Source organism: Quercus lobata, chromosome 11, assembly GCF_001633185.2.
Source record: "Quercus lobata isolate SW786 chromosome 11, ValleyOak3.0 Primary Assembly, whole genome shotgun sequence".
Taxonomy (NCBI): Eukaryota; Viridiplantae; Streptophyta; class Magnoliopsida; order Fagales; family Fagaceae; genus Quercus; species Quercus lobata.
The window spans coordinates 16,271,783-16,293,188 of NC_044914.1; the positions used below are offsets into that span (position 1 = coordinate 16,271,783).

At 33.6% G+C, this 21,406-nt stretch overlaps 2 protein-coding genes across 2 annotated transcripts; both read left to right on the plus strand.

The window, feature by feature from the left end:
• The first annotated feature begins 7,732 nt into the window (after nt 1-7,732).
• Nucleotides 7,733-11,882, plus strand: LOC115967297 (sulfiredoxin, chloroplastic/mitochondrial). Its single transcript, XM_031086373.1, has 5 exons — nt 7,733-7,919; nt 8,070-8,236; nt 11,139-11,172; nt 11,405-11,498; nt 11,581-11,882. The coding sequence occupies exons 1-5, from the start codon at nt 7,853-7,855 to the stop codon at nt 11,594-11,596; spliced, it is 378 nt and encodes a 125-aa protein (XP_030942233.1). The 5' UTR covers nt 7,733-7,852; the 3' UTR covers nt 11,597-11,882.
• Nucleotides 11,883-16,552: 4,670 nt separating this feature from the next.
• Nucleotides 16,553-18,688, plus strand: LOC115966464 (protein NAP1-like). Its single transcript, XM_031085697.1, has 3 exons — nt 16,553-17,724; nt 17,929-18,115; nt 18,355-18,688. Exons 1-3 carry the CDS (start codon nt 16,722-16,724, stop codon nt 18,686-18,688), a joined length of 1,524 nt encoding a protein of 507 aa, XP_030941557.1. The 5' UTR covers nt 16,553-16,721.
• The last annotated feature ends 2,718 nt before the right edge of the window (nt 18,689-21,406 follow it).

Below are 21,406 nucleotides of genomic sequence, written 5' to 3' on the forward strand. Positions count from 1 at the left end.
AAGACTTGGAGATACTAAGAAGATAATGAGAAGAAAGAAGAGCCAAGGAGGAAAAGACAAAGAAAAGAAAAGTATATGGAAAAATAAAATGAAAGGGTTTATAAAGACTTACAAAAAGAAGAAAAGAATACTCAAACAAGCTTGAGGTATTTGTAAGGGCGTAAGTGAGTTGGGGAAGTTTGCAGATTTAGTGTATGTACGCTAAAGTGAAATGAATGCTAAAGTGAGGTGAATGATTGATTTGAGCGGTATTTATATTAAAGAGGGAGTTACAAGCGGGAAAATTCCCGCTCGGTTCCCAGCAAAATCCTCAGTCATTGGATCCGCATCATACCATAGAACGTGAGGGGCAGAAAGCCGTAAAAATTTAATGAAGACGCGTCTCGTATGCCGAAGTATCAAGAGCGTGCCTTAGGCAGTTAAAAAGGCATCTACACGATTTGAGGTGATGTGTGATGAGCACAAGGTAAGTATAGTGACGTCGAAATCCTACTTTCTTCCTGAGGAGCCAGAAAGAAGAATCTCGAGGGGATATTGTAGGGGTATTAGGCCCAGCAGCTCATTATCTATGTATATATTGGGCCTGGGACCAAATTTGAGGACGTGAAGTCATCCGAGGAGGAGTAAGCATTGCTAGGGGAGTCTGTGTTGGTAAATGAAGAAGTTAGTTTTGGTCATAAGAGCCCATAAGAGTGGTCCGAGGATGAATGCCTCCTCGGCTAACCAAAGCCGAGGTCTGAAGGGGTGGTTTGCCATCCAGGGGAACGTTCCAGTAAATTCTACTGATACGGATAAGCATTACAAAAATATAGGACAGTGGCGAGTTCTAAAATATCTAAGGAGAAAGCTGCTACCACTGCATTGAATACTCTGCAGCTAACCCTCTGGCCGCATTAATGTGGAAGTGATACCTGAACAGTGGTTTTCAGCCTTACAGCTACTGCACAAAGAATTCAGGAAGGTGCTGATGGAACAAGTATCAACACTAACCATTTGGCCTGCACGTGAAGGGTAAAGATGAAAAGGGAAGAAAGTATAAAAGAAGAAGGAAGCAATGAGAGAGGAGGATGGAGAAACGAAGGGAAAAAACTGTAACAATTAAGAATTGTATTTGTAATCAAACTTGAGAGAAATATATAAGAACTGATTTCTTTAGACTGTGCTGAGGATGATTTTCTTTAGTTTAAACTTGTCTATCTTCATTCTCTTGTCATCTGAATCCACTTTAGTAGTTATCTGATTCATTAAAACCCAGTTTTCCAACCCACTCTCTACAAATTCATTGTTTTGGGCTTTTTTGGCCTAAGTCCATCCACCTTTTGGACTAGGGGCTCAAATCTGGTCCTTACAAGCAATATAATACCCAATTTGTAATTTTTTATTTATTTATTTTGGAAAATGGTTTCATATCTCATACAAAACAAACAACGGAATATATTAATATACTTCATTCATATAAGAACATGGAACTTTGAATTTTGAAACAAAAAATGGAGAAGTGTATCCTCATGTGGCAAAATTAAAGACAAAGAAGAAGATTGATCATGGGAAAACCTTCACTCTTCACCCTAATTCCACTTTATTCCTAAAATGTGTGGTCTCTTAATCAGTTCTATGTATGTTATCTTTCATTCTTAATGAATTCTTAATGAAAATATTTGTCGTCTCTTAATCAATTCTACGTATGTAATCATACATACATCTAATTGTCAATGCCATTATTTTATTTAATAACTCTTTATTAAATAACCAACTAATTATCTAATTGGATTTGCCTTTTGGGCCAACCTAATTGGCCTCTAAGGTGTGACATAGGATGGGACCAAAAGAACAAATAAAGCTATAGCTCTAATGGGCTTTGGACTAATTAGTCAAATCTTAGCAAGCCCAAAGTTGTCATTAATCATATATATATAATTTTCATAAGGAATATAATTTTGTGTGTGTGTGTGTGTGTGTGTGTGAGTGTGTGTGTGAGTGTGAGAGAGAGAGAGAGAGAGAGAGAGAGTACCAAAGCTGATGTCGCGGAAGCCTGAAGAAATCTCACACAATGCTCTGAATTAAGGTGATAAATCCACAAAGGGGCCCCTTAAATCCAGAAGGTGATAAATCTAGAATCCACCAGAGAAATCCATTGACAAAAGTCTGTATTTTTATTGATAATAAGCTTTGAAAAAACGTTTACAAACTTAGAAACCTATTTAAGGGCTCCATAGAACTTGACAAACAAGAAAACATATTCTAAAAACAAGTCCTAATTAATACCTAACTATAATAGGAACCAAATTTGACCTAAAAAACATTAAAAGCACCTAAAAAGGGAAGTAAATGCCATAAACCCAAAATAACAAAAATTACATAAATATACCAAAACTAACAAATTACATAAATTAATTTGAAGATTCTGTCCTACATCAAAAGCAGAGAAAAGTGAAGTGTGGTATAGGAGAAGGTATACCCATAACAAGGTATATTTTTCTGTGTGGTATAGGTGCAACAATGGATTTTGAAGAAGGCGGGGACAACAGAAGTAGATTGACAACTAAGAAATGAAAGTCACTTCCTACTATTATTTACCAAAAACAACAAAACAAAAACAATTACAAAATCATTTACTACTTGGATCGACTAACCTGCTTCAGATTAAAAGACCCAATTTTTGTTTTACTAACATGGATAGGGGTTGGGATGTTTCAGGTTATAATAAATTCGTTAATTATTGTTGTACACAATTTTTTTTGAAGAATTGTTGTATACAATTAATTACCCACAATCACAACCTATAAAATCATGTTTTGTAATTTTTTTAGTTAAATTTATGAAATTGTGAAAACGGGATTTTATAATTTTAATTGAAATAGTGCTTTTAAGTTTGTATGTATGTACAAAAAGTGTATAATAATCAAAAATATATTTTTGGTCCCAACATTTTAGGCCATTTTCCATTTTGGTTCCCACTTTTTTTGAGCTCCTATTTAGGTCCTTAAAAATCATAAATTGTTTCCAATTTGGTCCTTATCATTATCTCACATTCTCACTAATGGAAATTACTTATATAGCACACAGAGTGCACAGGTGGTATGTTACACGCTAACATGGCTAATAAAATAATAATAAAAAATGTCACATCAGCATCTAATTTTTATAAGTTAATTTATCAATTTTAACAAAATTAAAAATTAAAAAAAATTAAAAACTCAAAAAAATATGAATTCAAATCTATTCCAAATGAAAAAAATTAATTAATTAATTAATTAAAGACAACGATTAGCTGCAAAATTGGTTGTAGCCTAAAACTACAACTTTACTCAATATCTTTTTATTGGAGGTGAATTTTGACAAATCTACCATTGGATTACGTCTTCTTCTTATATCCTTCATACTTGCAAAATTTCAGGAAAATTAAAGATGAATAGCTATGTTATAAATAAAAATTTTAAATTGTAAGTATTTGTAGTTTAAAATTATGCATAAAATATAAGCTTATAAATCATATAGTAAATAATATCTGATTGATACAAAATTTGACACATGTATTTAAAGCGTAAAGAATACGCAATTCAATGGTTAAAATTTCAAAATATATAATAATGTTTATTTAATTGAGTAATTTTGTAGCTAAATTTTGTCCTTAAATTAAATACTAACGCGAAAAGCGAAGAACATATTAGCTCAAAGAATTTCTATTCCAAAATTTATATAAATTCTTCCAGAAATAATCAGTTATACATTAAACCAAAAATTTTAGCTTGTGCTTCCATAAATTTCAGCTTTGTGCTTCCACAAAAATTAATTATACACCTTGATGCTTCCATAAATTTTAGCCAAAATAATCAAACCAAAATTTAACACAACCCAACTGCCCAGCATTATCAAATCTACCACCGACCCTAGAGAAAACCTAATTAAATTGATTGAAGACAAATTCAGCAAACCCATATTCACTACCGATTTGGGTTTTTGACCATGGGTTTAGAGAGAGAGAGAGAGATCACAATGCTCTAAGATGTGACCCACACCAACAATAAACCCAACCAACGACCCACCCTTACCTACCACCAGATTCAGCCAAATAAAGTGACCAGCCAACAAACAAATTAGACCACCATGACTCACCCAACCACCAATCTGTGTTTCACAACACCCACCAACAATCGATCACAACTCGTGAATCCAAACCAATTCATAACCACCAAAGCCGATATGGGGTTTCATAACACCACACCCACCAACAATTGATCCATAACCTGCAAATCCAAACCGACTCACCACCAAAACCAATCCACAACTCTCAAATCCATCCGCCAATCCCACCACCTTCACTGATCTACAAAGCTCCATTGTTGAAGCGAACCCGAGCTTAAGACCCGATTTAGACCAAGCCTTATTCCAAAGCACTTAATCGGCTAGGGAGAGAGAAAGATCAAAGAAAGGGAGAGTGAGAATTGGCACATACCAAAAGCTTGAAAAGGTTGTTCATGAAGTGAGGGTGGAAGGAAGAGAGAGAGAGAGAGAGAGAACATGTTTGCAACCAAAGAACATTTATTTGGAGGGAAGAACATGTTCTTCCAAAAAATATAATGAATTTTTTTTTTTAATTTAATTATTGTGAGGAGTAATAAGCTCCACCCAGTATTGGGCTGTTGGGCGAGGCCCAATAAGGAATAGAGAATACCAAATAAAGAACAAAGCCCAATCATGCCCAACCAGTAGAACCATGAATCAAACTAAAAAGTCTCCTTAGGCCCAATTGGCCTTGCCGAGGAGATACTAGCCAGGCCTAGCCCATGCAACCACAAGTAAACCCAAGGAGTCTTCTTAGGCACAAGAATTATGCTTAAGACACAATTTTTGGCACAATTTTGTGCCACAACTCACCACATGGCGAGATGTGATTGGTAAGGATGTGTCTTCACATGACTCATTAACATACCCTTACCAATTACAACTCGTCAAATTGTGTCAAAAATTATGCCCCTAACATGATTCTAGGCACAATGTCCCTTGCTGAGGAGAGCCTACATGAGCTGGTGAGCCAAAGAAATGCAATGCTTAGGGATGCGATCCAAGTTGAGGACACCCTTCTGCCTAAGATGCAGCAATGATCACGAAGAATAACAAAAAATTAACAATGTTGATGTTAGAACAGGACAACAGTGATCCACACATTAATTGTTTAATGACTAGCTTGAACAATGTGCTAGACCCAAAATCCTACTCTAGTTCGTGAAAAAGGGGGATAAGACATCTGACAAGATAGTCACCATAAGACTCCATCATTACAACCCACTAAGTAAAGGATAAACCACCAATATAAATAGGAGGTAACCCCCAAATGCAAGGGGTTTAGCAAAAAAATCAGAGAGAGAGAGGGCCAAAATGGGTAATTAACCCTGATTTTCAAACTATTTAGTTAGTAGGCCCAATTCTCAAATTATATTATTTACTAACATCTTGAGCCTAAGAGGCTCGATTTTGAGCTTATAAACCGAGCCTTTTAGGCTCGGTTTTCATGTTTTGACGGAGTTTGAGCTGGCTTCTTTTCCACCTAGGCCTTTCCACGTGGAAATCGAGCTACCACGTGGTTAGGGCAGCTATTGAACTTTAGGCTATACAATGTGGGTCTGGGGTCTCTTCATTTTTTCCTCCAAAAAACCCAACAGCTCTTTCTTTCTCTCTCACTCTCATACAAAACTCACCCCATTTCAAAACCTCAAATCAAACTCACCCTCCATATTTTCACATCCTCATGTCAAGTAAGGTTTCTCACTCTCTTTAGTTGTTAGTACCATATATATATATATATATATATATATATGTATTGTTAGGTTTTTTTATGGGTATGTATATCATGACTATTTTGTTTTATTTTTTTGGTTTGATATTGTTCTTTGTATTTTTGATAGAATGATTTGAAGGTTTGTAATGGGGTGAGTTGTGTGTGTGTTTAAGTTTTTTTTTTTTTTTAGTATGATTAATGAATTTTTATTTTTTTATTTTAGGAACAAATGATAATGATTGAGTGTGTGTATGTGCTAGGGTGAGTATATGCAAATGTGGGGTTTGTATACGCATATGATTTAACAAGTTAGTGTGTTTGTATGTGATAGGGTGAGTATATGCAAATGTGGGGTTTGTATATGCATATGATTTAACAAGTTAGTGTATATATTTGTTAGGCTTTTATATAAAGTAAAATATATTGTAGATATATGTATTGTTCGGCTTTTTATCATGACTATTTTTTTTTTTTTGGTTGAGTTTAATATTTTTCTTTATTTTTTTGTTAGAATGAGTTGAAATTTTGTAATGGGGGTGTTTATTGTCTTTAGTTTTTTTATTTGTTTGAGTTCAAAATGATAATGATTGAGTGTGTTTGTAAGTGATGTGGGGTGAGTATATGCAAATGTAGGGTGACAAGTTGTAATTTTTGAACTTTGAGTAAATAGAAAATGTTTTGCTGTCACTGTTAAATGAAAGAGATAAAATATGTCACTAACATATTACACTTGACTTTAATAGGTTCACAATCTCTAAAGAATATTGACATAAATGTATTCTATGGTGGACCCCTTGTCAATCCTAGAGAGACTGACGGATTCCCATTTAAAGGGCCGGGTATCGAATGCTACTACATGACGATACGCCGTAAGTTGAAGACGTTAAATGATTTGAAGAAGAAAATAATGGAAGAATTGAATTTGAACCCTGCTTGTTATGACATACAGATTATTTATCGTTACCCACAAGAAGTCCTTCATAAACGGATAAATTATGGGTATATGGCGATCAAAGAAGACAAATATGTAAAGATCATGTTTAATAGGATCCATAAAATGCCCCAAGTAAATGCTGCTGAGTTGTACGTAAATTCGAAGCCGCTTGTAGAAGTTGATACTGAGGAGGTGCAACAAAGAACTACATCTTTACAATTTACAACCCTAGATGATGGATGCACTACAATAGGAGGCTATACAATGGGAAGTTATACACTCTCATCTCAAGATCATGCTGCTAATACTAGTGAAACACTCCAACCTTAAGAGACACATTTAGGGGAGGAAGACGAAGACGAAGATCATGCTGTGAATAATGGTGAAAATCTTGATAAGTACGAAGAGAGGATTGAGTGAGACGACTTTGACAAGAATGTGGATGACCATGATTTATGTAGCGATCTGAGGAGCCTTATAACCTTAGGTCCTTTCATTTTACAACTTGCATATGTGTTATATACTTGAGTTCTTATTATTTGGTTTCTTGATTTTTTTTTTTTTTTTTCTCTTTAGATCTCCCATTGTAAGCTAATTTCCTATTCCCCAAACAAATTAGTTGTGAAGTTTTAGGCCCACAAGCTCCACCTTGGTTAGCTTGACTTCCACAATTATGTTATTTTATTAGACTTTAGATTTTTTTTTTTAAATTTTGAAAATTTTAATTTATTTATTTATTTATTAAAATTAATAATAAATAATTTTTTAATATTATTTTAATGGTCAAGTTAACTTTATGTTCAGTTTTAAAAAAATAAAAACTTTATGTTCACTAGCAAACACTAGTGTGCCACACAAGCGTAGTGACTAAATTGGAAACTACTTTTTATTTTTTTAGGACAGGAGCTCGAAAAAGGTAGGGTTCAAAATGTAAAATGGCCCAAAACGTAGCAACAAGAATGTATTTTCGTCTAATCATTACTCATCGAAATATCTGTTTGTCACTCAAAAACAAGAAGGAAATATTTGTTTGGTTCTTATATTCCTCACTTTGTACTGTTTCTATATCTCTTCACAAAAAACAGAGGACAACCACAATCCAATTGAAAGTACAGAACCCCAAAAAAAAAAAAAAAAAAATGGCGAACTTTGTATTGCAATTCCCAAAGACCCTGAGAACCTTCCCTATTTCTGCTTCATCTAACGGTACAAAGATATTGATAAACTAACAGCTTTATTCTTTTCTCTTTTTAGAGTACGAGTATGAATGCTCTGTTTCTCTCTGGTTTTTTTTTTTTTTTTTTTTTTTTTTTTTTTTTTTTTTAATTATGATCTCTAAAATGGTTTACAGCGCAGGAGGGGCATCGGTGAGTGGGTCCCAGAGTGGAGGGAATGGGGGCCCAGTGATAGTGGAGCTGCCGCTTGATAAGATAAGAAGGCCATTGATGAGAACCAGAGCTAATGATCCTCACAAAGTTAAGGAACTCATGGATAGTATCCAAGAAATTGGCCTCCAAGTACCTGTCAGTATATTACTGTTTAGTTTTCTTTATCTGGGTTTCTTTTGCATTTTAATTTTTTTTTAATATTGGGTTTTTTTTTTTTTTTAATTTTTATAATAATTGCTGCACTGAGTGTTTGTGCTATGTTTGGTATGCGAGAAAATGAATGGGAATTTTAGTAGAATTTGGTCAATTAAAAGTCATGCTTGAGTGGTGGAAGACTTCACAACTAGAAGCTTAAGGAAAATGAATGAGCTTTGTTTGTTTGTTTTTTGTTGTTAAATTTGATTAGCTACCTGAGATCTACATGTATTTTAGGTGAATCCAATATGACTCCGGTACCCAAATTTCAATTAAGTATAAGGAAACAACTTTAGCAGTAGTTGAGATGGCCTATTGTGATTAGGGAATAATATAAGGGGTGTCAATGATGGACCAAGGGTGAAAGTGATGTTCATTAGATCGCAATAAGCCATGTAGCAGTGGTGAATAATGTTATGAATGACTGTGTCCCTAAGAATTCTTTATTTTTTCCAAAATATTTTTAGGTTTGTAAACACATTGTCAAGTGTATTTATCATTTTATCTACAAGAATATAACATGTAAATGTGACATTGAATGGTTCCCAATCCACACATTTATGTATAAGCCACGCCCCAAAACCTCAAATAAATTGTAGGTGCTGAATAAGATATGAAAATATTGCTCATAGGTACTAAATAAGATATCATTAGAAAATAAAGCAGACAATATAATAGATTAGGACAAATTTACATTCACTGGAAGAGCAACCTCCCTATGGTAGAAGCACAAAGTTCCAACAGTGTTACAATTGGGTAGGGAGTGAAGTGTATAGAAGAGAGTTTGTATTAGAGTAGAAAAGATTTATATTTTTTGTTAGTCAAAAGGTTGTAAATTGTATGTGTTATTATGACTTCAAAAATGTAAACTTTCTCAAGGCATGAGAATGTAGATACCCACTTCTTTAAATGGGAATCCATATTCTCACTATTGTTAGGTTTAGGGAGTCATTTTACAAATGTTATGTATTTCTAAAACTCTACTCTGACGATTGGTTTAGGTGATCTTTTAAAATTCCTTAGAATTCTAGAGGATTCTCATGTTTGATTGCTAATAGTCAAGGGAATCCAGATGTCTGTGGATTCCTACTCTCCTCCTCATGACAATAAAATGAAATAGACCACACTTATAGTTTATTATGTGAGGGAACATTTTGAATTAATAGATTGGTTGTGGTCATTTTAGGCTACAATCAATTGGTTCATTTTTCAATCTTGAGATTAATTTGACGAAAGATGGTCATTGTGTTTTTGACACAAGACTGAAAGAGTGATGACATTGTCATTTGGGATGATGGTTTGCAAACCATGACATTGCTGGTCGAGAAATGTGATACTGAAAATTGAATATTGAATAGAGTTTGGCCAAAAAAAAAAGACCTTACCTTTTCTTAGGGCCAACAATACCATCAAGCATTTGTGGTTTCCCGACCATTTTACAAAATATAATGCTACACATTTACAACACACTGTGAGGAAAGTTCTCTTAAATTTTCTAGTTACGTAACTGTGAGTGAATATATTGGCATAACAAGAATAAAGATATTGCTTAGGCTTTAACAGGTGAAGACAGTGGTTGCTCTTTAGGAGATTTCAAACCTAAGACTAGGTCATGGCGATAGCTAGAAAATTTCTTTGAGACATCCAAAGACTCCCTAGGACCAACATATAATGTTGCTTTCCATTCAATATGATTTTTCGAATTTGTATAACTCTCTTTTAGAATTACTGAATTAGTATTGCTGCACAGAAACTTTTAGGTTTGTCAGATTGTTGGATATTGGCAGAGAAGTGAAAATTACAATAAGTTTGCCATTATGATAATAAGTTTTACACCTCACTACTTTACATATTTTTGTAGACCTTGTGCACGTGCTAAGAGTACAATGTTCTTATTGAGTTTTTCTCGACTGTTCCTAGCTGATGTGGCAACTTCCAATAGCACTTCCCAAGCTAATATAAGTTGTCCATTGGGATGAATGAAAGCCCTTCCGCTATATGAAATGAATCTCAAAAAAATTTGTCCAAATGTTTTTGAGTTTTGCTCAGGAGCAATTGTACTTGGAAAATTGTTAAGTATTTTTACTTATCAAAAAATGTCGTTAAGTATTTGTGGATTCACGTGGAACTGTGCCCTTAAATAAACAAGTAAACTATTTTAATTTTTTTTTCTTTATGTTGGAATATGTGCATAATTTCCTCACTTGAGAGAGCGACCCTTTAGATCAACATATTCATTTTTTTCTCTGTAGAAAATGTAGGTTTCTTTATTTTCTTTTCTTTTTGGTTGGGGAGGAGGGGGGAGGGGGGCATGGAATTTGTATAAATGAAATTAGTAATAAGAACATCCATATATGGCTTGTGATAGATCAAAAGGTGAGGTAGCTTCTATTGTTTTTCATGGTGTTTACGCCTTGATGCCTCATCTTCTCCAACTGTTGCACATTGGGGGTTAACAAATTTTTCAATGCTAAAAATAACAGTTGGAAGCATTCCAATTTTAAATTGTGCAACTGTGCCCTTAGATAAACAAGTAGTAAAACTATTTTAAGGAGGAATATGTGCGTGATTGCCTTACTTTAAACTGTGACCCTTTCTGATCAGTTAAGATATGAACATAATTGCAATGTGTTCTTGTTATTCCTGTATGCCAAAATGTTTTGGTTTCTCTTGATATATAAAAAAAGCTATGATAAGGATCTATGATCTGTCTGAATGTACATTCATTTGATTGAAAAAACAAATGGTGGTTACAACCGTTACATACACATACACATACACAAACACAGTCATATGATGCCAACTCTATTTTATTTGACCTACTGTCTTTTTAACAATGCAGATTGATGTTCTTGAGGTTGATGGAGTTTACTATGGTAGGTGTTTAATCTAAATTCTCTGTGAAGAGTTTTTTTTTTTTCTTTGATAAGTAATTCTACGTGAAGAGCTATTACCCCCTTGTTCATTTAAATTCTTCTCTACAAATCACTTTCACAGCTACTTGAAAGAACAGGATAGTAGAGTCTAATTTGGATGTGTAAATATCAAAGCCTTTCGTTTGTTTTGCCACGATCAAAGCTCATGATTATCTTCTTTATTTTTCTGTAGGTTTCTCTGGTTGCCATCGATATGAGGCTCATCAGCGCCTAGGGCTCCCAAAAATCCGTTGCAAAGTTCGACGTGGAACAAAAGAAACTCTAAGGTTTATTTTACCCAGTGATTGTCTTATCTTGGATTTAATATCTGTTGAGAACCATTTTTAAGTCTCCTTTTTCATCTTGTAGGCATCACCTGCGCTGACATTTAACGGCTTGTCTTTTCAGAGCGAATTTGCAACTTTAGCTCAATTAATTAGCTCTATGTGAACTAGGAAATCATACTGCAACAATAACCAGATAGTCTATATATCTTTGTGTGTACGGATGTTTTAATACGTAATTTGGCCACTGTACCCGATCTTAGAGGAAGTTTGCTTGAAAATAAGCTTCTGATTGTGATAAAATAAAAAATAAAAAATCTTGTTGTATTTTGTCAGCTACGGAAATTATAAAATAAAAGGTGTAATGCAAATGTCTCTTCTTTGTCCCTTTTTTTTTTTTCAAAACAAAGACTAATGCCATTCTAGTAAATAGTAATAACACATTAGGGATGACTAGTGGCAGAGAGCTATTTGCCACACAAATAAGATCTAAACCCTGTTTATCAAAAAAAAAAAAAAAAAAAAAAAGATCTAAACCCTATTCCTCTCTATTTCAACATCATACCAATATTCAAGTATATCTAATGACAGTATCCTTTAAGATTGGTGATCAAGACTAAAGTCACAGTGTTATCATAGACTAGATGTCATGAAGTAAAGCTTCAAGAAATTCTTGGAGCTGGTCGGATGTTCCAATCATGAACATAGACGCATCATTTGTGAAGGCATTCACATACTGAAGAGTTCAAAGGTTCTGAAATAATAGAAGATTTATGTTGTAAGTTAATCTACGGGTTATATGGTCTAGGTATAAAGGTTTTATACTAAAAGTTAATCTATGGGTTGCCTTTTTGGGAAGACTACCCCCTCCCAATGGTTTTTTTTTACTTTGGGACAAGTTGCTCCATTAGTTTTTTTCGAGTTACCATGTATGTCATTTATTTCAACTGTATTTTATTTTAATTACACAATATTAGTGTTGTTTGCATAACCAATGACAATTCATAATTTGACTAAGTAACAACTTGACCTTAAAATTGATTAACTAGTTCTTTTGAGGGTTAGAATCTCAGTAGTCCACGTTTTTAAAGGGACTAAAAGTGATCACTTTGGACATCAAGAACTAATTTTTTTTTTTTTTTTTTTTTTTTTATGGAGCTAGCCACCATTGCGCATACATTTGTCTCATTTGTATTCATTTTGGGTGGAGGGGGGAATGGAATGAAATGGTAAATCATATTTGGGGCAAAAAAGTCATTTGGTTTAGGAAGAATTTGATATAGGAGGCTTAAAGAGATATTTATTTAAATGTAGTCTTATTAGAGTCAATCGTATTTTTATTGGTGAATTATTTTTTTATTTTAGGCCCTAGTATTTAATTTGGTTTATTAATTTTTTAAAAATAAGTCCATTAGAGTTTCCTATATCAATTAGTATTAGGATTTTAAAGTCTACTAATCACAATAATATATTCCTATTATTTTGATATATAAAACTTCTGTTGGAATTGTTCTAATGGTCCGTTGCTAACTCCAAATAATCCTAGGTTTCATCTCCAAGGACCGAAATGGTGTTGACTCCAAGCATGTCTAGGTGCCTCCTAGGTTCTTTATTTTAATTGTTCTTGTTCCTTAAAATTTCCGTTGATTCGTCATGGTTTGTCTAGCATTAGAGTTGGCTTGAGGTTAGTGTGCTGCTCTTTTCTAGAAATCTACATTTTTCATGATCCAAAGGGTTCTGGGAAACTGAGTCTAGGTAGCCAAAGAATGGGAAATATCAGGAATGCCTTCAAATTGCCACAATAGTGATCCAAAAATTTGAAGTGAAAAAGTTGGAAATGATCGATAGGTGCAAATGCATGGGAAGCTATTGTCACAGGCAGGTTGTTTACTCAACCAAATACTTGTACAGGAGGGGGCCTTATCCGTGACCATAGTGGTCTTAATTTGGATTAAAGTATTTACCCAAAACATTGGGGTGACCACCAATGTTGATGCAGAGCTTTGGGTTACAAGGGATGGGTTGACTTCATATTCATGTATAAATCTGTCTCTTGGAAGTTGAAATAGATATTGATGCCGAAGTAGTGCTTGGCTAGGTTTCTGAAGCTTACAATAGTAATTATATGATGCTTTTCTTATAAGGGATTGCAAGATTTTGTTGTTTTTGATAGTCTGCTGTGGACCTTTGTATGCTTCTTTTCTATGACAATTTGGGTTTGTATTATGAGAAACTTTATTTGCAAACTTCTGATTAGTTAATGAAAGTCGGGGTTTACCCAAAAAAAAACAAAAAACCTTTAATAAAATGATTTTATTTTTGTTGAGTTAACATTTTGCTTTGATACAAATAAGTCCAATATATTTTACAGATAGACCCAATTATACTGGGGATACTTGAACCTAAGTATCTTGTATTTTGTTTATGTAAAATCAATGTCTTACACAATATGAGATTTATATTTATGTGATCTTTACTAGCTACGATATATAAGATACCTGCAAATGATGTATACCCACTTTGCAGTCCCTATCATGTGTGCAACTAAACCTTGCTTGCTATATAAATAAAGTGATCACATGCAATACACCTGTGCATATGATCAATTTTCGTCCATCACGGGTGACGCAAGTGCAATGGAATGATCAATTTCATCATTTCTCAAATTTCATGAGTCAATAACATCAAATTGATAGTACAAGGAATCTGTATATAAACCCAAACCACAAGGGTCATGCATTTTTACATTTTTCCTTGTTCAAATTAAAAAATATATATATGTGCAACACTAGAAAAACAGACCCAAACAAAATTAAGACAAGAAAATCAAAATAGCGTAGGCAATTTGGAGATTGTAGGGAAAAAGCTGTCAGTTTCATATTGAAATTGAAAAAAAAAGCTTAGATATTAAACATAAATGCCCAAACAAATATCATTGCTCTAAATAGCCTCAGAAAAAGAAAATTCTATAAGAATACTATCAATCCAAAATTTATAATACCAGTACATTGAAGAAAAGGCACAAGTCTAACCTTCTATTTAGAGTTACTACTTGGCTAGTTTGAGCTCAAAAACTAGTTCCATTCATGTGAAAATTCATGAGAAAAAGAATCTGAAAATCATCTCCCTCACATCTTGCACAAGTAGCCAAACAGAATAACTGGTAATGTGGTTTTACAATAGGGATTGCCACATTGAGTTCACGTGAAAAGAATTAAGGTTAAAACTTAAAAAAAAAAAAAAATTTGAGAAAAAAAAAACACTAAAGGGATTCCTCTGAGGATGCTTTGAATTTAACAGTGCTAGATTGAGAAGATTTCTTTAGAAACTACTTCATTTAACAGGTCTGAAGAGGGGATCACAGCATAATTAATTAACTCAAATGGAAATAATCCCTGTAAGGACTCCACATGAAAGCCCCACTTATAGCTAAACCTAGCTACATGAGCTACTAAACATGAATAAAATACTTGTACACTAGTTTCCTACAGCATAGCACATAAGATAAACTAGTTTCATCAACTTGATTTGTAGACATTAACTTCTTGACCAGACCACTTGCATTAAGCACTAATTCATGGTTTCTATTTCTCTAGTTGTAGCTTGACCAAACAGCATTCATATGATACTAATAAAGACTGCCTTATTCCATTCTCAAAACTGGAACAACCTCAGACTCTAAATGATAGATGCATTCATGTCTTGTGACATTAAAGATCACCATAACATATAATTCTTGGATCTTGGATCATATCATTCGTTATATCGACATTGCATATAAAGAGATCTCTTAGAACATTTTTAACAAGCTTTTTTGAGTCAACCAACCACAATTATTTCCCGATTACAAGTGTTAAAACAAAAGCCACCATATGATAACCCAAAGCAGAACTAACCAAACTAAATTATAACTTTTATCCTGTACATAGGACAAAAAAATAATTCTGCAATTGAAAGAGGATGGGCTATGCAGGTGAAAAATGAATTCCAAGCAAATAATAAAAAGGTGAGTTGAAGTACAGAAAAAGATAAGACAAACAAAAGAAAAGGATGAGAGAGAGAGAGAGAGAGTTTTCTTCCAAACACCATGTGGAAGATGCATAATTTTCAGTTTTCTTCCAAACACCATGTGGAAGATACATAAAACTTAGAAGTATTAATTAAATGATTAAATTTATCATATCCCAAGAGCTTAAACTTTTGGGACAAATGGTAATTTAACAAACAAAAAATTTGGTCTCTTCAAAATATGCTGTCAATTAGCGTTAACTCTTACAATAATGTAATGCTTAATTTTTCAAATGATTTATGTAAATGCATATTATTTGACTTGTTTGCTTTTTAGCAGTTTGACTCTGGATTCTCCCTAATGGAGGCAAATGTTTTGCCTAATAGGATCTGATCCTCAGTAGTTTTAGTTCAAAATTGAACTTCATAGACAATCTACACGGATTAACTTGTAAAGATAACAGAGGTATTGAGTACCATACTTTGAATGTGAAGAAACTCTAAATGACAAACACACATTGAGAGACATTCACTCCTAGAGCAATGGATTTTATTTTTTTTTTAAAATGTGTTATGCAAATACGCAACACAACTTAAGAACTTAAGGTTGCCAACAGGTGCCTAGGTAGTTCTCGAGAAAGCAACTGATTTTTGGTTTGATTTTGGCTGGCTGTTTTATGGAACTCTGGATCTTGACTAAGCCAAAAACTGGTAGTTATTGGATCTTCTTAATATTAATGCTACAGCACAAGCATGACAATAGATAAAAGATTAAGACATGATATAAAATGCTTAAAATACTTGGGATTACTACAATGTAAAAGTATAGAAAAGCATTTATCTTCCTCTAGTATATTATGTGGTGAGTTTCACAGTCTTAAATCTTAAAAAAAATTTTAAAATGTCAACTTATAGGAGCCTGTACCATGTAGAAAAGTCAGCTTTTATTATTTTCCTTGTTATTGATATAGTAGTCTTACTGAATTTGTTTTGTAAGATAGCTTAGCATCATGCTTCTTTTGCAGTTAATATCCACAACCTATTCATTCATACATATTTACAATAATAGTAGTTCGTGATCAAATCACATCAAATGCATATGAGTGTGTAATTAAATACATGCATGTTGATGCACATGTTTGGGATCCAATAAAACCATTAACAGATTCTTGTAATTTGATATTTTGATCCTAACACACCAATCATTAACTGCAGTATATGAGAGAATGCATCCTTGGGAACTTCAGGAGGAGATTGCTTGCAGCACTTAAAACTGATAATGATCTTCAACGGCCTTCTATTTTGGAGTCTCTGATTCGCAGACATATCAGCATTGTCCATCTTGCAGAGCAGCATATTAGCATGGATTTAACCAAGGGTATTAGAGAAGTTTTGCTCACAGAAGCCTTCTCAGGACCAGTTTCCTCTCTGCACTTGTTTGAAAAAGTGACAGAACAACCTACTGGATCAGCTGCTGAAGCTGTATGTAACTGGTACATAGAAAATATAATCAAAGATGTATCAGGTGCTGGAATCCTGTTTGCACCCATTCATAAATGTTTCAAGAGCACAAGGCCTGTTGGTGGATACTTTGCAGACTCAGTTGCTGATCTGAGAGAACTACAGGCCTTTGTTCGTATTTTTGGTGGCTATGGAGTTGACAGGCTAGACCATCTGCTGAAAGAACACACAGCTGCTCTTTTAAATTGCATTGACACGTCATTGCGCTCAAACCATGAAGTGCTAGATGCAGTAGCTGGCAGCCTGCATTCTGGTGACAGAATAGAGAGAGAGGCATCTATGAAACAGGTTGTTGATTTGGATACAGTGATTGAATTTTGTGTTCAGGCTGGGCTAGCCCTGGCTTTTGATGGGCTTCTGGCTGAAGCTGCTGGAGCTGTGCTTGAAGAAGGTGCACCCTTGATATATTCATTACTAGCTGAGGTAGTTAAGCATGTACCTGATGCAAAACCTGAAAAGAAGGAAATTAGGAGATTGAAAGGAGTGGCAAATAGTGTCAGTGTGGTCTGTGACCATGATTCCCAGTGGGTGAGTTCAGTCTTGGGAGAAGTCAGGGGTGCAAATGATGGTTCGTGGAGCCTGTTACCATATTTATTTGCCACCTTCATGGCATCTAATGTTTGGAACACCACTGCCTTCAATGTTGAAACAGGGGGCTTCAATTGCTTGGCAAGGTGGGTATGCAGTCATTTTTCCATAAATTGGAATAACGCCGATGACAAGGACTCTTGAATGCTTATTAGTTAAATACTATCTGAAACCCAAAGTTAACAAATGCACAAACGCAAATAAATTAAACCCCCTATGTGCCTTCGATCTTCTGGAACTACATCATTTGATAGCACAAATATCTGTGTTTTACCTTCTACGCTTCTAGATACCTTTGTGAATATAAAACTGAAACGTGAGCATGTTAGACTAGAACGTGAGCATCAGCAGAGACAATCTTTCTCAAATGGACATGTTGATGAGACACTAGATTCTGAAATACAGAGCCGTTTGTCAGCTGAAGCAAGCATAAAGTCCACAATGCAACTCTTTGTAAAATTCTCTGCAGGGATTATACTAGATTCTTGGAGCGAAACTAACAGGTATGTGAATGATTTCATATTCTGCTGCATGTGTCCAAATGCCCTTTCAAACTGTGATATGGCATGTTTCAAAATGGTCTTGTAGAAATTAGGCTAAAAAGAAAAATGACGCCACTGCTGGACTATGTTTTTCTGCACAACTTGGTCTCTAATTCTCCAGTTTAACCATTGGCAATATGGTGGTTTGTGTTAATATGTAAATTGTCCAAACTGTTAATATCTTCCTCTTTTCTGCACAGATCTCATCTTGTTGCACAGGTCATCTTCCTAGATCAACTTTGTGATATCTCTCCATACCTTCCAAGAAGTTCTCTGGAACTCCATATTCCTTATGCCATTCTTTGGTCAATATATAGCCAGTACTACACGAATAATCCATCCACACTGCTGGCATTACTAACTGTATCACCCTGCCATTCTCCTGCTGTATCACTATCACATGCATCCCCTGTAATAAGGCAGGGCCGTAGTGACTCAACTCCTCAGTATCTCACTAATGATTCAGGCTATTTTAAATCAGCATCATCATCATATAGTCAGGAGCACATCAATCAATATATTACTAAAAGCTGAAGCGTAGCGTTTAATGCTGTTGCTCTCACGTTGAGCCACGTCAACGTCCATGTCATCATCTTTTTTTTTTTTTTCCATTTTCTTATAATTATTTATAATTTTTTTTTTATTTCATATTTACACTTCTCCAACCTTTTTCCCTCCCTTACCTTTCCATCTCCCCACTACTTCTCTAACCTTTCTCCTTCTCTCATTCTCTCACCTTCTCATCTCTCCACTACTCTCTACATTAATATCATTCTTCATCTTTCCCTTCATCTTCCTCTATTTTTGTCTCTTCTTATTCACACTCTATTACTATAAATTTGTCACTACCTCATTCATTCCATGCATAGTTTTCCCTTACAAAAAAAAGGTTCTCTCTCTCTCTCTCTCTCTCTCTCTCTCTCTCTCTCTCACACACACACAATTTTTGAGTGGATTTTTATTTTTTATTTTTATTGCATCTTCGCTTTAGGTTGATAATTTTTTATATTCTTTAATCTACTTTAGGTTAATGCGATTCAGTTTTCTCTCTCTCTCTCTCTCTCTCTCTCTCTCTCTCTCTCTCTCTGATTGTTAAATGTTATCCTATTGCATTATAAAGGATTAAATATAAAAAAATAATATTATTCTAATACATAGCATGATTTGGATAATTTAATTTGGCAGTTACTGTAATTTGATAGCATGATTTTTATAGTGCTCAATTTAGATGTTAAACTATGAGACTTTAATCATTTTTGTTTATTTTTTAATCCTTTGTGGTGGACAAAGTACTTTTAATAGTATTAAAAGTACCCTATAATGCAATTTATTTAGAGACAAGCAAAGGTTGGCTAAACAAAAGTTATTGGATGAGAGACAAATTTTATCTTTCGCAATTTTACTTTAATTATTATTATTATTATTATTATTTTATAACAATGCATATATAGAAATTTAATTCTTAGATTTTGCTAATAATTGATTATTTGATAATATGTTTTGGGTGGATGAAATTACAATTTCCGCAAAGAAAATAACCTTAGTAGATTATAAATAACAATTTTTTTTCCTAATTGGTCCAATTAATCATAGTTAAGTTTTATTAATTTTTTTAGTTACTTTTTTCAGTGTTTTGGATTGTAGGCAGAAAAAATAAGTTTGAGAAAGTTTGTTTAATACTAAAAGAATAATTTTTAAATTTTCTTTTCTTTTTAATGATTCACAAAATGTTATAAATAACCTTTATTAAAAAATAAATATTTTCGTTAAATTGCCTTTTGAATTTTTGAGAAAAATTGTATTTTTTTTTCATTTTAGTACGACAAAAATTATTAAATTTATGATTGTTTCTATATTACATTTATGATTATTCTTATAATGAGGTTCTGCCATGTGGCACTCTATTAGAGTGATTTGCATTTAGCTTTTGTCTCTTTCTTCTTCTCCATTTTCGCCCCAAATTTGCTTTAATCAATTTCAATTATTCAATATTTCCCTCTAATATTTCCAATAAACTCTCCTTCCTCATTTATTACTTCAACTCTCTATTAATTCTGTCCAATTGTCCCACGTATTATATATTATCCATCCACTCACAAGACTTCTCATCTCCTTATCAAAACAAAAAATGGTTAACAATTCTCCCTTTATTTACTTTCCCATTAAATCACATTCATCATTTTGGCCCTCCTTTAACTCTATCTTTTTGGGCTCTTCCTCTTCTTATCAAAACCTTCAATGCCTGCCCCTTTGGAATTAAATCCCATTCATTTGTTTTTTATTTATTTATATATAGATTTCCAATTCTCTCTCCACCATTGCAGAAGTCACCAAAGTACAAGCAGAGTTGGAAAGTCCCTTTAAGGTGAGTTTTGCCTTTTCTGTTTTCCCCTCCATCTTCATTGGTTTGTTTGGTACAAATTGCATTTTCTCCCATTATGCAGAAGATTAAATGTTTGATTTTAACGTTATAAAAACTCTAATTGCTGGGTGCTGGACAAAGGAAAGTGTTGCGGTAATATAGAGGATGCAAGTGTAAAGTGTTTGTAGGTGGCTTTTTGTGTAATGGGTCTTTCAAAAAATATATTATTATTGTTTTACAAGGCTCATGGCATGATATATTATGGTTCAATTCCTGATTCATTTGGAATATTAAAAAATGTGATAAAAATAACATATATAGATAAAATAGGAAAGCAACTAGACCATGTTGATTTATTTTATAAAATGTCAATGTTTATGCATATTTCTTTTGTGTGTCTCTTTATATTCAATTATATAAACATTTTAAATGATTTAAAAACTCTTTAAATTGATTAGAATGGAGAATGTTAATATATGAAGCTCAAGAAGTATTGCCAAGATAATAGGGATGTTTTTTAGCGTTAGCAAATCAGTCAATACTGCATTGCTCTCGGGTATAACTTAGAAAAATGGTATGTGCATATAACTCTTTTGGTGTTTATTTTATTTATTTTTTTTGTAGGAATTTTAATGTGAAGTAAGGAATAAGTTTTTCATGGCCATACTTCTTACTTGGATGTTTTCCGATGACTCTTTGTAATGTACACATTTTGATTACTTAAAATTTTTCATATAGATGTTGAATTGGATCTGTAGTTAACTTTTTTGTTTAGGCTTGGTGCATCACAAAGAGGTCCCCTCTTCTCAACAATGTCCAACTCTCTATTCACAATCAATGTAACCATTTTCCCTTTTTGTAATAAAAGAAGTGTTTGTCTTCAACTTGCT